Source organism: Equus przewalskii, chromosome 7 (genome assembly GCF_037783145.1).
Source record: "Equus przewalskii isolate Varuska chromosome 7, EquPr2, whole genome shotgun sequence".
NCBI classification, from domain to species: domain Eukaryota; kingdom Metazoa; phylum Chordata; class Mammalia; order Perissodactyla; family Equidae; genus Equus; species Equus przewalskii.
In genome coordinates, this window is record NC_091837.1 from 7,896,746 (window position 1) to 7,913,597 (window position 16,852).

The following is a 16,852-nucleotide window of genomic DNA, read 5'->3' on the forward strand; positions in this document are numbered from 1 at the left end:
TTCAGTGGTTTCTTTCTCATACCATTACAGCTGGGGAGACATTTCATTATGCTGGGAAGTTTCTGAAACTGCAATGTAATTAATTCCTTTAATAGGCTCCTCTTTAGGGAAGGCCCATTAGTAGACATCACTATGAATTAACATCTTAGTTCAGGAGAAAAGCTCTTTGGAGGCAACAGTGAAACAGATAAATCTTTGTTGAGAGATGTGACCAGGGAACTTAACCACATTCCTTGTGGTTTCAGAATGACATGCATATTCTGGGACCCATAGATAGGCAGAGATAGCTGTCATTCTCAGTAATGCCCTGACCACACCAGTTCTTTAACATAAAGAGAGAGTTCTAAGTGTTATAATTTCTTAGAAGAGAGCAGTGTGGCTGGTGTGCACGTTGAAGGCAAGGGAATGAAACTCTGCCTGCTTGACTCACTAACACCCATGAAGAAAGGCTCCCAGCCATTTAAAGCACACTTGAAGGCTGCTGGACAAACCCATTATATGTTAACCTACTAAGGATTTTTTTTCTCCCTTGATCATGTTAAATAGTAATGAAGTCTTTATGTTGGAGTTTGAATATTTTCTTGATTATTTTCACATATGGTCTCTGGAAACAGATAGCTTTGGGTTCAGAATTCTGGCTCTGCTATTTATTAACTGTGTAACCTTGGGTAAGTGATATAACATCTCTGTATCTTAGATATCTCCTCTGAAATTGAGATAAGAGCAGTTTGTACCTGCCTCCTTTGGTTGTGAAGAGGATTAGATGAATGAGCACATGTCCATGCTTGGTAAAGGGCCGGGCCCAGAGTAAGCACCCTTGAAGTTGACTGATGCTATGATTAGCTCTGTGGAGTGGAGGTCCCACCACGCCACGTAGGCCTGAAACACGGAAGCCGAAAAACTCTGACAAAGCAGAGGAGTGGGTGTGTGGGCCTGGGGAGGGGCACTGGCTACAAAGGGACATGAGGGAACTTCCGGGGGTGACAGAAATGCTCTATATCTTGATTGTGGTGGCGGTTACCCTGGTGTAAGCTTTAGAAAAAGCCACTCAAACAATTATTTCCCTGATTACCCCCCTTAATATACCAGTCCTGGCCCCAATCACTTTACATCTGGGCTAATGCAGAAGTCTCCTGGTCGATTTCCTGTCTCTGAGCTCTTTCTTCTCTAATTTCTCCTTAGCGTGTCCACGCTTACCCTGACTTCAGGGGCCATGTCAACAAACATGCCTAGAGCAGCGTATGTTACCATTTGTTTAAAAAAGAGGGAAAGAAATGAATGTGCATATGCTAGTGTGTTTACTTATGTATGCCTAAAATAGCTCTGGAAAGATCTATAAGAAGGAGGCTATGTTAGTTACTTACAGGGAGGGGACCTGGGTGGCTAGGGACGGGGTGGGGGGGGGCGGGGGGGACGGATGTTTTTCACTATATAGCCTTTTGTTCCTTTTGAATTTTAAATCATGTGAATGTATTACCTAATCAAAAATAAATAAATAAAATGTAGGAAATAATAAGAACCCTGCCAAGTTCATCTATTCATTCAATAAATATTTACTGGGCATCTACCACTTGCCAGGCATACAGCAGGGTTATGGCGTCCACAGCTGTGATTGTGTTTCATCAGTGGGATCCTTCATAAACTGTGCGTCACAGGCCCTGTCTGCTTGTTTAGCTTTAAAGCTTGCTTACAGGAGATAGAAAGTGCACTGGTTAATTACAATGGCCATGACTGGCATATGATTTAGGAAAAAGCAAGGTCAGGGTCAATTATGCTACAAAGGACCTTCTTCCACATTCTGAAAAGACGTAAAAACTGTAGAGAGGCAAGGGTATCAGATAATACCTCATAACTAACATGTATTGAGCATTAACTTTCTATGTGCCAGGCATTCTTCTAAGGGCTTTCCCTGTGCTAACTCATCTAGTTCTCACAATAACTCTGTGAGGAAGACACTATTATGGCCCCCATTTTACAGATGAGGAAACTGAAGTACAGAGAGAGCGAATAACTCACCCAGAGTCACACAGCTAGTAAGGAGGCTGGCTGGGTTTGAACCCAGGAAATGTCTAACTCCAGAACCCTTAGTTTTAACCACTTCACTCTACTGCCTTTTGGGAAAAGGATTTATAGAATGTTCCTTTGCTCCAAAATATCTCTGTTGAAATTCTACCATTAATAAAAGTGTCACAGAATTTTACAGCTAGAAGAGACCTCAGTATTCATTTGATTCAATTGTTATCCAAAGGGAAAACATCCTGGACAACTCAACTTGAACACCTCTAGTGACGGGGAACTCATTACAGCCAGAAGTAGGCACCAGCTGACAGCTCTAATTGCTAACAAAAACATTAAAATGATGATCGCCGGGGACAGCCTGGTAACATAGTAGTTAAGTTTGCGTGCTCCACTACGGCAGCCTGGGGTTCGCTGGTTTGGATCCTGGGTGCGGACCTACATACCATTCATCAAGTCACGCTGTGGCAGCATCCCACATAGAAGAACTAGAAGGACTTACAACTATGATATACAACTATGTACTGGGAATTTGGGGAGGAAAAAAAGGAAGATTGGCAACAAATGTTAGCTCAGGGCCAATCCTCCTCAACAACAACAACAACAAAGATTTAGAATGTTGGATTGCCTTCCATGTGCCAGACTTTGCTAGAGCATGGGGGAGAAATTCTTCAATATGTTGAGTCCGAATCTGCCTCCCTGCAATTTCTTCCCACTGGATCTGTGTTCTGCTCTTTGGAACAACACAAATAATGTCTGTGGTTCCCTGCAATTCATGACAGTCCCACATATACTGGAAGACAGCTATAAAGTTCTTAGAAGTTCTTTTTCCCTGTTTATTTAATCTCCTCGCCTATCATATTCCCTAGGTGAGATTCATTTTTCTTATGAACAAGCTTCTGTTTTAAAATGCAAATGTGGGAGGGCAGCACATTAAGCTTAATCTGATGCTTCCCTTCCATCAAACTGTCTTGAGGGAAAGGGAGTTTTGATTTGAGGAAAGGAGTGGGGAGGGTGCTCAGAACAGAGGCAATCAGGAACGTGGTTCAAGTGCTGGCCCAGGCTTGGAGAGGGTGTTGACGCAGGCTCTTTGGGTAATGAAAAAGCAGCACAGGAATCCTGAGCTCCTGCGACTATGGAAGACGACATGCCAAGAGTTAAAAAATAGCAATAATGATGAACATCTGTTGGGCACTGACTATGTGCATGCTGGGCAGTTTGAATTGCCTCGCTTAATCCTCACATCAGTGTTACTAGGTAGGTACCATGATTATCCATGTGTTACAGATGGAGTAAACGAAGGGCTAGAGAATTTCTGACTTGTCTGGAAAATGGCAGTCAGGTTTTGAAGCCAGTGGCCTAGGCTTTTCTTAATTACCTCGCTAAAAGGAAGATGAAAACCTAACTTTGTCCTCTTGTCCTAGAGCCAATTAGTAATTATCCAAATGGAACCTAGATGCCCCAGACTTCTCCAGCCCTCAGGCGTCCTGCAATATCCAAATAATGACCCACCAAAGGCCACTCTTCTACCAGGTTTCTCTAAGTATTTGGGTCCCTAGGTCCCTAAGGAATGTTCCATGCTCCACCAGTCTGTCTTTGATCTTTTTGGCTGTCTCAATCAGCCTACCTCTCCACTCCTCCCATGGGGAAATTCTTGTACTGCTCAAACTCATGGCACAGTTAAGACCAGACTAAAATGTTTAATGAGACTTTTCCCCCAGGGTCCCCCATTGAGCAAATCTCACGTGCAACTTCCAGCCAGGCTGCAGGGATCAGGTTAACACCCGCCTCCACTCCCCACCCCGTCTGCTAGCAGTCCTTGTGAGCCCACCGCCTCCTACAAGAGTCAGTCTCAACAACCGTGACACTCCCAGAAGGTAACACCCTATTTGCAGAAATGCAGTGCACGCAAGGAGAAGTTACATGAGCAGACTTAATACCTCAAGTCTCTCCATCTCTGGATAGGATCTTGGCTTTACCATTATATAACCAAAGGGCTCATTAACTGAGGCCCTCAATGGTGCCCTCATCCTCTACAGAAACTAAAAACTGCATAGCAAGTCTCAGCCAGGGCCTCATTAGACAAACACACAATCATACTTAAGATATTACTTTTTTTCCCAATATGAACTAATAATTTCCAAAGAGGACGCATTTGGGACAAACGAAGGCACTTTCTCACTTGTATAGAATCTAGAATAGTATAGTGGGAGGACCTCGCCTTAACTCTTACAAGCACAGTGTGTTAAGTCTCACTTTATCATCTGGATCCTCCTTCTGAATGATGATGCTTATAACTGAGAATTCTTTTTACTGTAAGAATCTGTGGAAATCTCTAAAGATCCAATACTGTTGGGTTTGAAACCATAAATTAACAATTTTAAGATGTGTTAAAAACTGGCTTTAATGGTTAGTATTATTTTAAAAACACATCCACAACTTTGAACTTGTGTGAGTACAACTTTGACACTGATGAACATTTCCAGCCTCTTCCTGGAAGGGGTGAGCTGGAGAATGAAAGAACCCAGACACCAGTGGGACCTGCAAGAGGGGAAATGAAGATGCAGTTTCGGTGCCTGGCTTCAAAGGCTGGCGGCAATCAAGAGCCTAACCCATCTCTTTCCAGCTAGACCAACTTTCTGTAAAGACAGAAAAACCCCAACCAGCCAAAGTCAAATTTCCCCTGCATGATTTTTAATTTAACAATGTCCCAGTTTCCAAGCTATCGTCATCTGATCTTTGTAGTCATACCGATGAACAAGCACAGTCAGGGTTAGGGAATGGCTAGTGTGGCACAGCTCAGGCTCCTCAGCTCGGGGTCAAGTTTTCACTCTTTTCACTGAAGTTCCAGCTCCTTCATGAACTTGTGTTTACTCATTCTATTACTATTAAGGACAGAAATGAATAGACTAGAGAAAGGACTTTTTTCCTCCTAATGAATCATTCAGTAAACAGAATTGGATACCCTCCAATCTTGATGGCTGGTTGCATCTATGAGCTCTGCTGTGTAAAATCAGCTAGTTCACATTTTCACGGTTCTCAGATCCTCTTGTTAACAGATCTCCTTCCCAGTGTGCCCAGCCAAGAGCATAGGCCCGGTAACTTTTTTCTGCTGCCTCACACACACACTGCATCAGACATACACATTCCACCTACTGGCATTGATAAAAGACTGTTCTGTTGGGGGAGAGGGGTATTGAGACAATAAAATCACTATGGAAAATTTCTAGACAGATTCAGATACTAGACTTTGACGTAGAGGATCTATCAAACTTGGGCTAAGTTTACGTAAATTATAAATATAGATTGAGAGCTAAATTTCTCTTTTAAACAAAATGGGTCCTTCTGAAATCCAGAGTGACTAATTACTCCATATAACTAATTTGCTTTGAGAGTCAAAGACTCCTAGAGTCTTTGTAAAGCTCCTTTATGTTCAGACACTGGTAGTGAAGGTATGCTCACTCCCTTACGAGGCATCCTGATTTCAAAAGTTTGACAGCCTGAGAAGGTAAAAAGTTCCTCCTTATCCTGAGCCAAAATGACCTCCTGTAGCTTTCACCAATTTGGTCTTAGATCTACCCTCTAGAGAGACACAAAATAAACCTAATCCCTCTACTAGACAGCTAATCTCTTTATATGATTCTCTTAAAAGAAATTGTGGTGACTCAGGCTACAATTCTATCAAGGATATAATAAACCCAATGCCTTTCCCCTCTTTTCCCTTTCAGTGGCAGAACAAGCTTATGTGAGTATACTCAATATGCTGGGAGAAGAGAAAATGTTCCTTCCCAGCAGGCCCTGGTACTACAGCCCAATTCAAGACCCCAGTTTGTAGGCTGCCTATGGCAGTCAGAGATGGATCAGAGTCTGACAAAGGGCAGTGCTGGACAGGCAGGCTCCGTCAGATTTTCCTTTCTGTTACAGTAACACACAGCCTTCTGCTGGCTTAAGTGCATGTCTGGCCCCAGAGATTCTCCTCTTAGTCTGGCCCAGAAGTCCAGAGTTCTCAAACTTTTGTGTGCATTAGAATCCAGGGAGTTTTACACAGGGCTCCACCCCTGAGATTTTGGTTTAGTAGAAATGAGGCAGGCCCAGTAATCTGTATTTTAACAAGCAGTCCAGGTGCTGATGTCCTTACTACACTTGGAGAAACACTGATCTAAGTGAAGAAAAAAAGACAAGCAAAAAAATACCTTGCATTTTGGTTTATTTAACCAGAAAGCACACACACTTAACATTTAACATATTGGTCCTATCCATTTAAATTAAATTATTAAATTCCATGTTATATAAATGACAAAAATAACACTTTTAAGTCATTTACTATTCATCTGATACTAATCAATGTCTATAAAAACTCTTCCAGAATAAGGAGGGGACTAGTAACATCATTTTCAGGTTACAGACTGATAAACTGAAATGCTTGGTGGGAAGCATTCAACATTGGTCTTAAGATGGGAGCCAGGCCCCCCGCACTGCAGCCTATTTCCCAGTCTCAGGTTTGCCAACAGAACAGGGCCAAGGGCCAGATTTGAGGAACTTTACAGGGAGAGTACATTTTGGCTTAACACTTAGCTGATCAACTTCGTGATTGAAGTTAACACAAAAATCACACTTAGATAAGCACCACCACAAACATCCTATGTAATTCTCTGACAATTCTAATAAAGCTATAGAGGGATTCCAGTACACAGGTTACAACAAGTTAAAACATTTCACAGTAGTCTAAATACCTGGGGAGTTTAATTATGCAAAGAGAACCCTTCTCTCCTTTGAGAACAACAGCTTATTTCTTCTCGAAATAGTTACTGTGGTTCTTTTACAAATATAAAGAGTGTCTCATCTCTAATTCAGCCTTGAAGTAATGCTATCCCAAGGCAGCCCTGGCACTTCTTTTCCCTGTGGCAAGGTGACCCCATGTCCTACCTGGTAATTCAGCACTTAGTAAATTGACTAAAAAAGTTGAGCAACAAATTTAGTAAAAGGTTTTGGTGATAGAAACTTACTTTCCTACTAAGCCACTTCATGCATGTTTGTTGCAAAATAAAATCATTTTAGAATAAATGTAACAGAGGCATCTAACTTTCACTTTCTGTCAGGGATGAAGACTTTCACTGGTTCGCTGACCTTCCTCTTCTTCCTGGAGCTCTCAGAACTTTGCTGACTGCACATAAAATCCATTCTTTGAATCTGTGAGAATCACCAGAGAGAGGCACAATTCAGCAGGGATTTTGACATCTGCGCAAGGCATATACAAGATAGGTAGGCCAAGCATTAATCCCACCAGCCGTATAACGGATCCAAACCTGCTTTCCTGTGGGCGGTTTGGCCCTGCACAGAGGCCCTCCTGCCAGTATCAGAGGCCGGTATTCCAAGTTTCAGGAGCTGATGTCCCCTGGAGGCAGCCAGTTTCAGGGACAGCTTCCTGGCTCTCTTTAGTGAATTCAGCACATTCAACTCTTGAGGGAAGAGTTGTCAAGGCGTGGGGCCAACAAGGAACAATTAAGGGTCAGAAGAGATCTAGGCACTAATTGCTTTAGAGGCAAATAGAATTTAAGTCCCAATTTCAATTAGCAGAAACATACAGCCTTATCTTTTCTATCATAGGTTCACATTTATGAATTAGGAAGGACCATCGACATTCTTTCTGCTTGAAGAAAAGTATATGTTATTGATTAAAGGGAAGTTGATTAGTGAATCATCATATATATACATTTCTCCATTAGGCTCAGCTTTGGCAACGATTTTAGAACTTACTTTTGCTTAACTGAGTGAACAACTAGATGTATTATAATCTGTCAGACAATCCCTAATGCTTGGAATTCCAAGAAACACAGAGGACATTTTTATATTTTCCAGCCACTAGATGGGAGGAAAGGTTTTTCTATGTCCTCTGTTCTTTCTTTGGTAGGAAAATGGACTGAGATATATATTTTTAAGCAAGACTTAGAACATTTAGTAGAGGTTCCAACATTACCCTTTTTCCTTTTGCTATAGATACAGATTATTATTATTGATATGTTATTATTTCAAAATAGTGGGAATGTCAATAAAGCACTTAAACACCATTTAGAACCAAAAATTGGATCTGCAAATGGCTAATGTAATCACTAATTTTTCTTTTAGTTTTAGAAAGCAGTTGAATTTCTGATCTCAGAAACCGTAAATTCCTTTTGGCTTAAACTAAGACACGGACTATATAGAACAGTAAAACTCTGAGAAAATAAGTGGAGCTGCTCATCAAATAACTGGTGTACTTAGGTATGTAAAAGTTTGAAGCGATCTGCTCAAAAGCTAAGGAAATAGCAATATAAAAACCCAAAGCACAAAAACCAACTTCTTTATCTAGGAAATGAATGTGTTACAGTATGGCTGTAAGAAAAAGCACTTGGTAAAATCCAGCTTTTCTAGAAATGTTGCTTGGGCATGCTTTCCATTCAAACAAAATTATCCTCACTTCTATCAAGTCTGGGTACACTGGGAAGAAGAGAAGATGGATGTACAAATCCTCAAATGAGAAGTTGGCCTGATGGTTTAATAGTTTTGTTGTCTTTTTCTTCTTTGCTCAAGTAAACCAGGGTCTTATTACGAGTTTCAGAACTTACTGTAATTTTATTGCAGTAAGTTAATCAAAACATGTTTAATAATGTATACAATCTCAAGGAAACCAGCGAGGCCTGGGAACTCTTGATGGTTTATAGAAAACTAGTGGGTTCAAAAGCAAGCATGTGATCAGTCAGGGGACACTTCCTGACATAGATGAATAATCTATATAAACTATATAAACCATACAAAGGAACATTTGAGAAACACTATTCAGGTGTATTCCAACTGGCTGAGTTTGCATATTTGATGCCAAAGCCAACTAGGCAAGCAAAGTACCAGCAATCAGGCAGGCTAGAAAAATCTATGATTTGAGCAACATCAAATGATCATCAAATGATTTCTAATGCTTCTTATATTATATTTTAAACTGATAGCTTTTAAAATGTTTCTTGAATATAGACTAATAAGAGGCTACTATGATTCACTTACTACTAGAGTCTCAGGAATAGAGTATCTCCATCTATGTCTGATAAAAGCCCTGAATATATGCTTTCTGCTGGATGATATTTCCCTCCTTTCTATTTTTGGTTTGGTAACAAATTCTCCATTTGAGAAGCCAAAGAGAAGGTTTTGCCTTAAGCACAGATAGGATCGCTGGCTGACTTGGTAGCAGTATTTGAACAGCACTGGAAGGGGTCCCTTCTTCTAAATGAGTCCTTTTATCATTAATTCCTCTATTCATCCATTTAAAAAAACATCTTGAATGTTCTCCAAGAGTTCTGTCTTTGACCATCTTTTCTCCTTATTCTCCACACTCTCTCTGAGTGATCTCATCCACTCCTAGGAATCAGTTACCATTTATAAGCAAAGACCCCCCACATTGATATATTCAGCCTAGATTTTCCTTTTGAACTCCAGATCCATGTGTGTAATCAACTGCCTACTAAAAGTCTCCACATGGTTGTTCCAAAGAAAACTCAAAAGCAGTGTGTCGAGAATTGGAATTTATCATCTGCCTCTGTCAGGCTACTCCCAATCTTTGTTCTCATTCTTGTCATTACCCTGGAGGTGTCCAAGTTAAAAACCTGGGAGTCATCCATGGCAACTCCATCATTCTCACCCTAACATCTAACTAATCACTAATTTCTGTTGATCCATACCTCCTTAATATCTCTCAAATCCATCCATTTTTCTCTAATGCCATTGTCTCTACTTTAGCCCAGGCCAACATCATCTTTCCCAATTATTGGGCCTTGAACTTCCACTATTACTGCTTTTCCAACCTTTTCTCCACTCTGGAGCCTAAGTAGTCTTCTATGTAAATCTGACCACATCACTCTTCTGATTCATCAACTATCCATTAATGACTTCCCATTGTCTTCAGGATAAAGGCCAGGTTCTTTATGGCTGTGGCCCATCTCTGCAGCTTCATCTTGCCTCAGACTTACTTAACCAATTGCATTCTCCAAATGGGCCCTGCTTGCTCCCCTCTGGACTTTGCCTTTAATGCCCACTCCCATGCTCTGCTCCTCCCTTCATCTCCAGGCCCAGGGTCCACGCTGGGGTTTCCTCTGCCTACTGGCCTTCTCTGACACCCCTAGGGCTGTGTTCTGTTCTTACATCTTTTGTAGCATTTACTACATGGTGTTATCAGGCCTACTTACCAGTCTTCTCATCTAGAGTACAAACTCCTTGAGGTTAGTGACAATATCTTAGTCATCTTTGCATTCCCAGTTCCTGGCATCTGGTAGGTGCCTCTTAAATTATTGGCTGAATGAATGAATCCGTTTTGATACTGATTTTAAGCCAGGCACTGCTCTGGGTACTAGTACCATATCTCTAGTAATATAAAGATGAATAAGACACAGTCGTTTTCAAGGATTGAGTCTTGTAAGGAAAGGCATTAAGCACACAATTACAATATAATGTAATACAACATAATTGACATCCATTCAATAGCCACAATAGACTTTCATTCACTCAGCAATTATTTATCGAGTGTCAGCTCTATGCATGATACTTTTCTAGGTGCTTGGGACACATTAATGAACAAAAGAGATAAGAATCCTGCCCTATAGATTTTACAATCTGGCCGTGTTACTTTTTGGCTTAATAATATCCAATGGCATCTTACTGCTTTTAGGAAAAAGTCCAAAGTCCTTACCTTGGCTTTTCATGCACTGTCAGGGGTTCTTTACATTTCTAGGGAAGGAGAGGGCTCACAGATTGGCTATAAGACCCTGATGAAAGCCATGCACTCTCTCCTCAGAAAAATGCTCATATCTCCACTCACATACTCACCCACTGTAGCAGGCCATTTGAGGAGGCTCCTAGGCCTCCTGAGTTCTTCCCAATAGAGTCACTACCCCACAGGGCCTGTCTGTGCCCAGCAGTACCAGCCTCATCTCCTGTGCTCTACTCTCACTCTCTGCCCTCTCAGTTTTCTCATACCTTGCTTCTTCCTGATTCCGGATCTCTGCATATTATGTTCCTTCTGCCTAAAATGCTCTTTCCCTTCCACCAGCCCTCTCTTGGCCTAGTTAATCCTATTCATTCTTCAGATCTTAGATGAAAAATTATTTCCTCAAAGAAAGTTACCCTACTTCTGTTCCAATTAAATTAGGTCCCCCAATCACATGCTCTTAATAGAGTTCCAGGAGATCAGGAACATGCCTGTCTTGGTCACAACTTGCACATAGTAGGGGCTCAATAAATGTTTTTTTGACGAACAAATGAAGGACTCTTCAAAGAGCACTCTGCCTGCAGTGTAGAAATGTATTGGAGGCATCAAGTGGATGCAGGGTGATGAGTCACGCTATTGTAGTAGTCAGGTGATAACTTGAGTGGCAGTGTAGACGGAAAAAAGTTAACAGTGAGAAAAATATTTAGAAGGTAGAGTCAGAAGGATGGGCAATTGGATATGATGATAAAGGAGAGGTAGATAGGTCAATAATAACTCCCAGTTTCTGGTTTAGCTAACTTCATGGATGAAGGTTCTATTCTCTCAGGTAGAGAACAATTGGAATTTTGAACCTGCTGAGTACCTGTGAAACCCCAAGTGGACATATTGAATAGGTAGCTGTATATGGAAGTCTGGAGCTCAGGAGAGAGGTCTGATTGGAGATATAAACTTGAGAGTCATCAGCATATGGAGGTTAATTAAGGCCATGGGTGTGGAAGAGTTTGCTTATTGAGAGATCAGAGCGTGAGAAGGGAAAGGGGCCAGGACACAGCCTTAAGCAACTCCAACATTTAGAAATTAAGTGAAAGATGAGCCAACAAAGGAGATTGAGAAAGAGAGAGAAAAGACCAGCAAATTGTCATGTAAAGAAAGCCACAGGAAGAAAGTTTTAAGAAGAGGGAGGGGAGAATAAAAAGGAGTGATGGTGGTAGTCAATAGTGTCAGGTGTTGCTGAGAGGTCAAGGAAGATGAAGACTGAAACATGGCCACTTGATTTAGCTACATGGAGGCTATTAGGTGCATTGGACTGGTGGAGGCAGAAGTCACGGTGAAGTCAGTTGAAGAGTGCATAAAAAATAAAAGAAATTGAGAGAGCAAGTATACAAAGTTTTATAAAAGTCAAGAGGGAGTGACCACTACAACCTGGAGAATTTAGAGAAGGCTTCTTAGCAGAAGAGGAACATTGAGCTGGGTCTTGTAGAATGAGTAGGAGTTCACCAGACTGGAGATGGTGGTAGGGGTGATGGTGGTGGACGAGGTCATTCTGGGCAGAAGATTCAGCTCATTTAAAGACACTGAATCATGAAACGACATGGAAGGTACCTGTGACAGTGAGAAATGTCCCTTTAATAGACTGGCTCTTAGGGTTAGGTGTTATGTATACAACATACTTCTGTTAAAAATGTAAATTCCCCCAGAATTATTACTCAGTATGTAATTAGTACAAATTAACTTATCAAATGGTGTCCAAGTGGCAGCCTGCTAAAAGCAGGGCCTCAGAGGCTTTGGAAAGAAGACAGATACGTGTGATATAGAAAAAGCAGTTCAGGGCACAGTACTCACTTTGTGGGGAACCAAGGGGAGGGGCAGCCCCAGACAACCAGGAAATCTTATAAGTACTTTACTAGCCTGGGGTGAGAGTACAGTGAATTTTGCTTACTTCAAAATTATTTGTCAGGTGAGATTTGGCAAAATGTTTTCTCCTTAGAAAACCAGTCCTTACCAATATAAATTTATAATCAAGCGTTAAGTATGGAATCTTTGGATTTGGAAGTTCCCAGATCAAGGAATTTTTTGGTTCACAGAGGGTCTGTGCCCCTATAAGTGAGTTATAGCTGTGATTTTAGTTTTGATTCCTCTCCCTTAACATTTACCTTTTCTGCACAATGAAAGGTAGATCAACAGCGATTATAAGATAAATGCTATTAGCATAAATGTAGCTCATGTTGACATTGTGATGAATGAGCAGTAAGAAACCAAATGCTTAAAGAGAACTCTTACCTCCAACACCAGTGGAGCTGTGAGCTCTCTGATATGTTGGGAACTGTCTCACGTTTTACTGGAATTTATGAAGAATTTTCTCATTCATTTACTTTCTTGACTTTCTGTAGTTTATGACCAGGGTTCTGGACCACAGCTATTTCTATTTAGGAGGTAAATACATATTCTCCTTAGAGTCATAACCAGATATTTCCATTAATCTCCAAAAATTATTATATTAGTTCTCCTTCCTTCCATATTCTCTAAGGCATTGTATGCCCTTAAAAGTTCTATAATTAATTCATTTATTCAACAAATGTTTTTGAGCACCTTCTCTGTGCCAGACATTGAGCTAAGCACTAAAGATAAAAAACTGATGAAGACACACTCAATGTCCTCAAAGAGGGCCTAGCAAGGGAAACAAACTGGTTACAGATGAAATGTCGAGTCATGTATAGGGTACAGCAGGGGTTCCAAAAAGATCTTATCAGCTCTTCCTGAGGAGGCCTGGCAAGGGTTCAAAGGGGATGTGAAGCTTAAACTAAATAGTGCAAGATGAGCAGACATTCACCAGGCAGACGGCATTAGGAATTGACGTTGCAGAGAGAACAGTCTAAACAAAAATAGCACAGGTACAGGGACATAAAGCAGGGTACCTCTGGAGAATTGGGAATGGTTCAATGGGACTAACAGGAAGGGCATGTGGTGGTGGGCTGGGTCAGAGAGTGTCATTCTCTGAAGTTTGGACTTTGTACTTAACGGGGTACCACCAAAGGGGTCTAGGAGCAGATTTGTTTAGAAAGAGCCCTATGGCAGCAGGGTGAAGGGTGGACTGGAGAGGAGTGAGACAAGAAGCAGTGAAGTTACTTAGAAGAAAACTGCTTCAAGAAAGAACAAGAGCAGCAGTGATGTTAGAGAGGAGAGGACTAATAGGGCAGAGGGCTGAGGAGAGAGAGAATGAATGCCTGAACCTGAACCCTAAGGTGACTTGATCACTAATTGCAACGAGCATAGGGATGGCAAAGGAAAGAAAGGAGTAAAAAATGACAAAGATTATCCAAGTTTCTGGTAATGCCATTGACCAATGTGGGAAATAGAGGAAGCTGAGGAGGTGGGGAGTGGGAACACGTGGCGAGGACACACGGAGAAATAACTGACTCCATTTTCCAGAATCTGAATTGGAGGTGAACTATCCAAATGAAGATGTCCACCAGGGCACTGCCTATGTGACGGAAGCTCAGAATGGAGGAAATTACATCAAGAAGGAAGGAAGTATTCCTTTGGACATATAGAAGGAAGTATTCACTTTGGACAAAAGATGGGCTATTACTTGAGGTCTAGAAGGAAGCAGGTCAAAGTGGTTATAGATATAGGCACATCTTTAAATATGGGGGCAGGAAATTGAATGATTCACACTTCACAGCCTTAACTGTTTCTATGAAGTAGAGTTTAGGTCATCTGCTTAGAAAGTGAGGGAATTGGTCTCGGATGGTGCTTAAGACACTTATGTGGTTAAAGTATGGACAACGGGAAAGGGAGCTAATAATTGACCTTTAAAACGAAGGGTAACTGTTGCTTAGTATCCAGATAGCTTTAAGAAATATCTTCAAATTAAGATACGTCTTCAAATTAAAATACTTATGTTTGACATATTAAAAATTTTGCTCTTCTTTTTACAAACATTTGACTGCTTACAACAGGCCACATCTGTGCTAAGAACATCACAAGTGTTACCTCATTTATTCCTCACAATAATTGCGTGAGGGCCAGGAGGAAGTTTTTATTCCTTTTTTACAGATATAGAAACTGAAGCACAGAGAAGTGAAATGACTTGTCCAGTTCACATATTTATTAAGTGGAAGTCTTGAATCCACATCTCCTAATTTCAAATTTAGTGCTCCTTATAATTTGCTTCTTCAACCCAAAGAGGAAAACAAAGACAGGAAATTGCAGGAGAGGCCATTAGAACTCTTTGTAGGGTTCATAGGCTTCTATCTGGGATTGACCCTTTTTGGGGCATAGTTTACCAGGATCTCAAACTAAACACAGCCAAAGGCTGAGTTCATTGTTTTTCCTTTGTAACATATTTTTCCTTATGACTTTTAATTTCTGTTAATCACTATTTCCCAGTCATCAAAAGTGGAAAACATGGTTACCTCAGATTCCTCTCTCATCTCCTAATGCCCACAGAGTTCTTGTAATGAGTAAATGGAATAGCACAGATACAGTACCTGGTACATCTCACATGTGCAAGTCATTCAGTGACTGATGGCTGTTATTTTTCCTACTACTACAGGTATCCCTTCCCCAGCCAAACCGAATCCTTGTGGTAGGCTGAAAAATGGGCCCCCAAAAGATGTCCACGTCCTAATCCCTGGAACCTATGAATGTTACTTCATGTGGCAAAAACAGAGGGGGAGGTCATTGCAGATGTGATTAAGGACCTTGAGATGGAGAGATTATCCTGGATTATCAAGGTAGACCCTACATGTGCTCATGTGTATTCTTATAAGAGGGAAGCAGAGGGAAATTTGAACACATGCAGAAGAGAAGAAGACAATGTGACCACTGAGACAGCGACTAGAGTGATGTGGCCACAAGCCAAGGAAGGCCCGCAGCCCCCAGAAGCTGGAAGAGGCAAAGAACAGAATCTCCCCTAGAGCCTCCAGAGGGAACACGGTTCTGCCGACACCTTGATTTCAGCCCAGTGACACTGACTTGGTACTTCTGGCCTCTAGTGAGAGAATACATTTCTGATGTTTTAAGCCACCAAATTTGTGGCAATTTGTCACAGCAGCCCTAGGAAACTAATAACAGTTACATTCCCCAAACATACCTCACTCTTTTTCTTCTTCTCTATTTCCTTTGCATTTCAAAAATAAAAATATTCTATTACTGTCTTTTAAATTTTGAATAATTCCTTCAAGGTCAATCTTTAAAAGTATTTCATCCACAAAGCATTTCCTGCTCCTTTAAGCTGATATGAGCCTTCTTTCTTGAGCAAATCCCCACAGCAGGTTTTTGTAATTATGTTTTTCTGACAGCGTAAATATTTGTAAACAATTTGTCCTTTATCTGGGACTGGGTTTTAAGTTCTTTAGGAATAATTTATATTAACATTATGCTCTTTAGGCTCTCTGCAATGCCTTACACAGTGTCTTTCACACGGTAGATATCAACGATTCTTTTGCTACCCACTTTTACTACCTACAAAAGTGTTCAATTACACAGTTATTCACATATCCTAAAGCTTCACTGTGTATTACAGTAGTCATTAGCCACATGTGACTATTTAAATTTAAAATAATCAAAATTAAATAAAATTCAGTTCCTCAGTTGCATTAGCCACATTTCAAGTGTTCAACAGCCACACGTGAGTGTTCAATTCAAATGTTCACATATTAGACATCACAGATATAGAACATTTTCATCATCACAGAAAATTCTTTTGGACAGAACTGCTTTATAGAGGCAATCTGGGTTTAATCCCTGTAAACAGAAAGTTTCCTAGGGACTATGGTAACAATAGGAATACAGAAACTAGAAATAATTTTTCCTCAAAATGCAAAGACATTACTGTAAAAATGTCAGTTTTCCCAAGATTATTTTATCAAGTCAATGCAATCCCAATCAAAATTCCAACAATATGTCTGTTGGAAATTATTCAGCTGATTATAATAGTCACCTAAAAAAGAAATGTACAGGAAAATCTTAAAAATACTGAAAAAGAAGAACTATGAGGGGAAAAGAGTTGCCCTTCCAGACAGGAACACATAATATAAAGCTAGAGTAATTAAAACATGATAGCAGTAATATAGAAGTAGACATATGGATCAATGAAAGAGAACA

The 16,852-nt window shown here is 40.7% G+C and overlaps 1 protein-coding gene and 1 long non-coding RNA gene across 34 annotated transcripts in view; one reads left to right on the top strand and one right to left on the bottom strand.

Moving 5' to 3' along the window:
- Positions 1 to 15,910, top strand: part of LOC139084699 (uncharacterized) — a 39,074-nt gene extending 23,164 nt beyond the window's left edge. Inside the window, exon 2 of the long non-coding RNA XR_011542319.1 lies at positions 14,174 to 15,910. This is a non-coding gene — a long non-coding RNA (uncharacterized lncRNA). The remainder of the gene's footprint in view (positions 1 to 14,173) is intronic.
- Positions 6,207 to 16,852, bottom strand: part of HORMAD2 (HORMA domain containing 2) — a 76,354-nt gene continuing 65,708 nt past the window's right edge. For 12 of the 33 annotated variants that reach the window (XM_070628602.1, XM_070628595.1, XM_070628598.1 and 9 more), the window contains one exon: positions 6,207 to 7,206. In XM_070628602.1, the coding sequence (XP_070484703.1) occupies positions 7,102 to 7,206 (105 nt within the window). In that variant the 3' untranslated portion in view covers positions 6,207 to 7,101. Of the gene's footprint in view, positions 7,207 to 7,322; positions 12,347 to 13,024; positions 13,167 to 16,852 lie in introns of those variants that run through there. The other 21 variants (XR_011542297.1, XR_011542312.1, XR_011542304.1 and 18 more) reach the window with 9 other exon arrangements.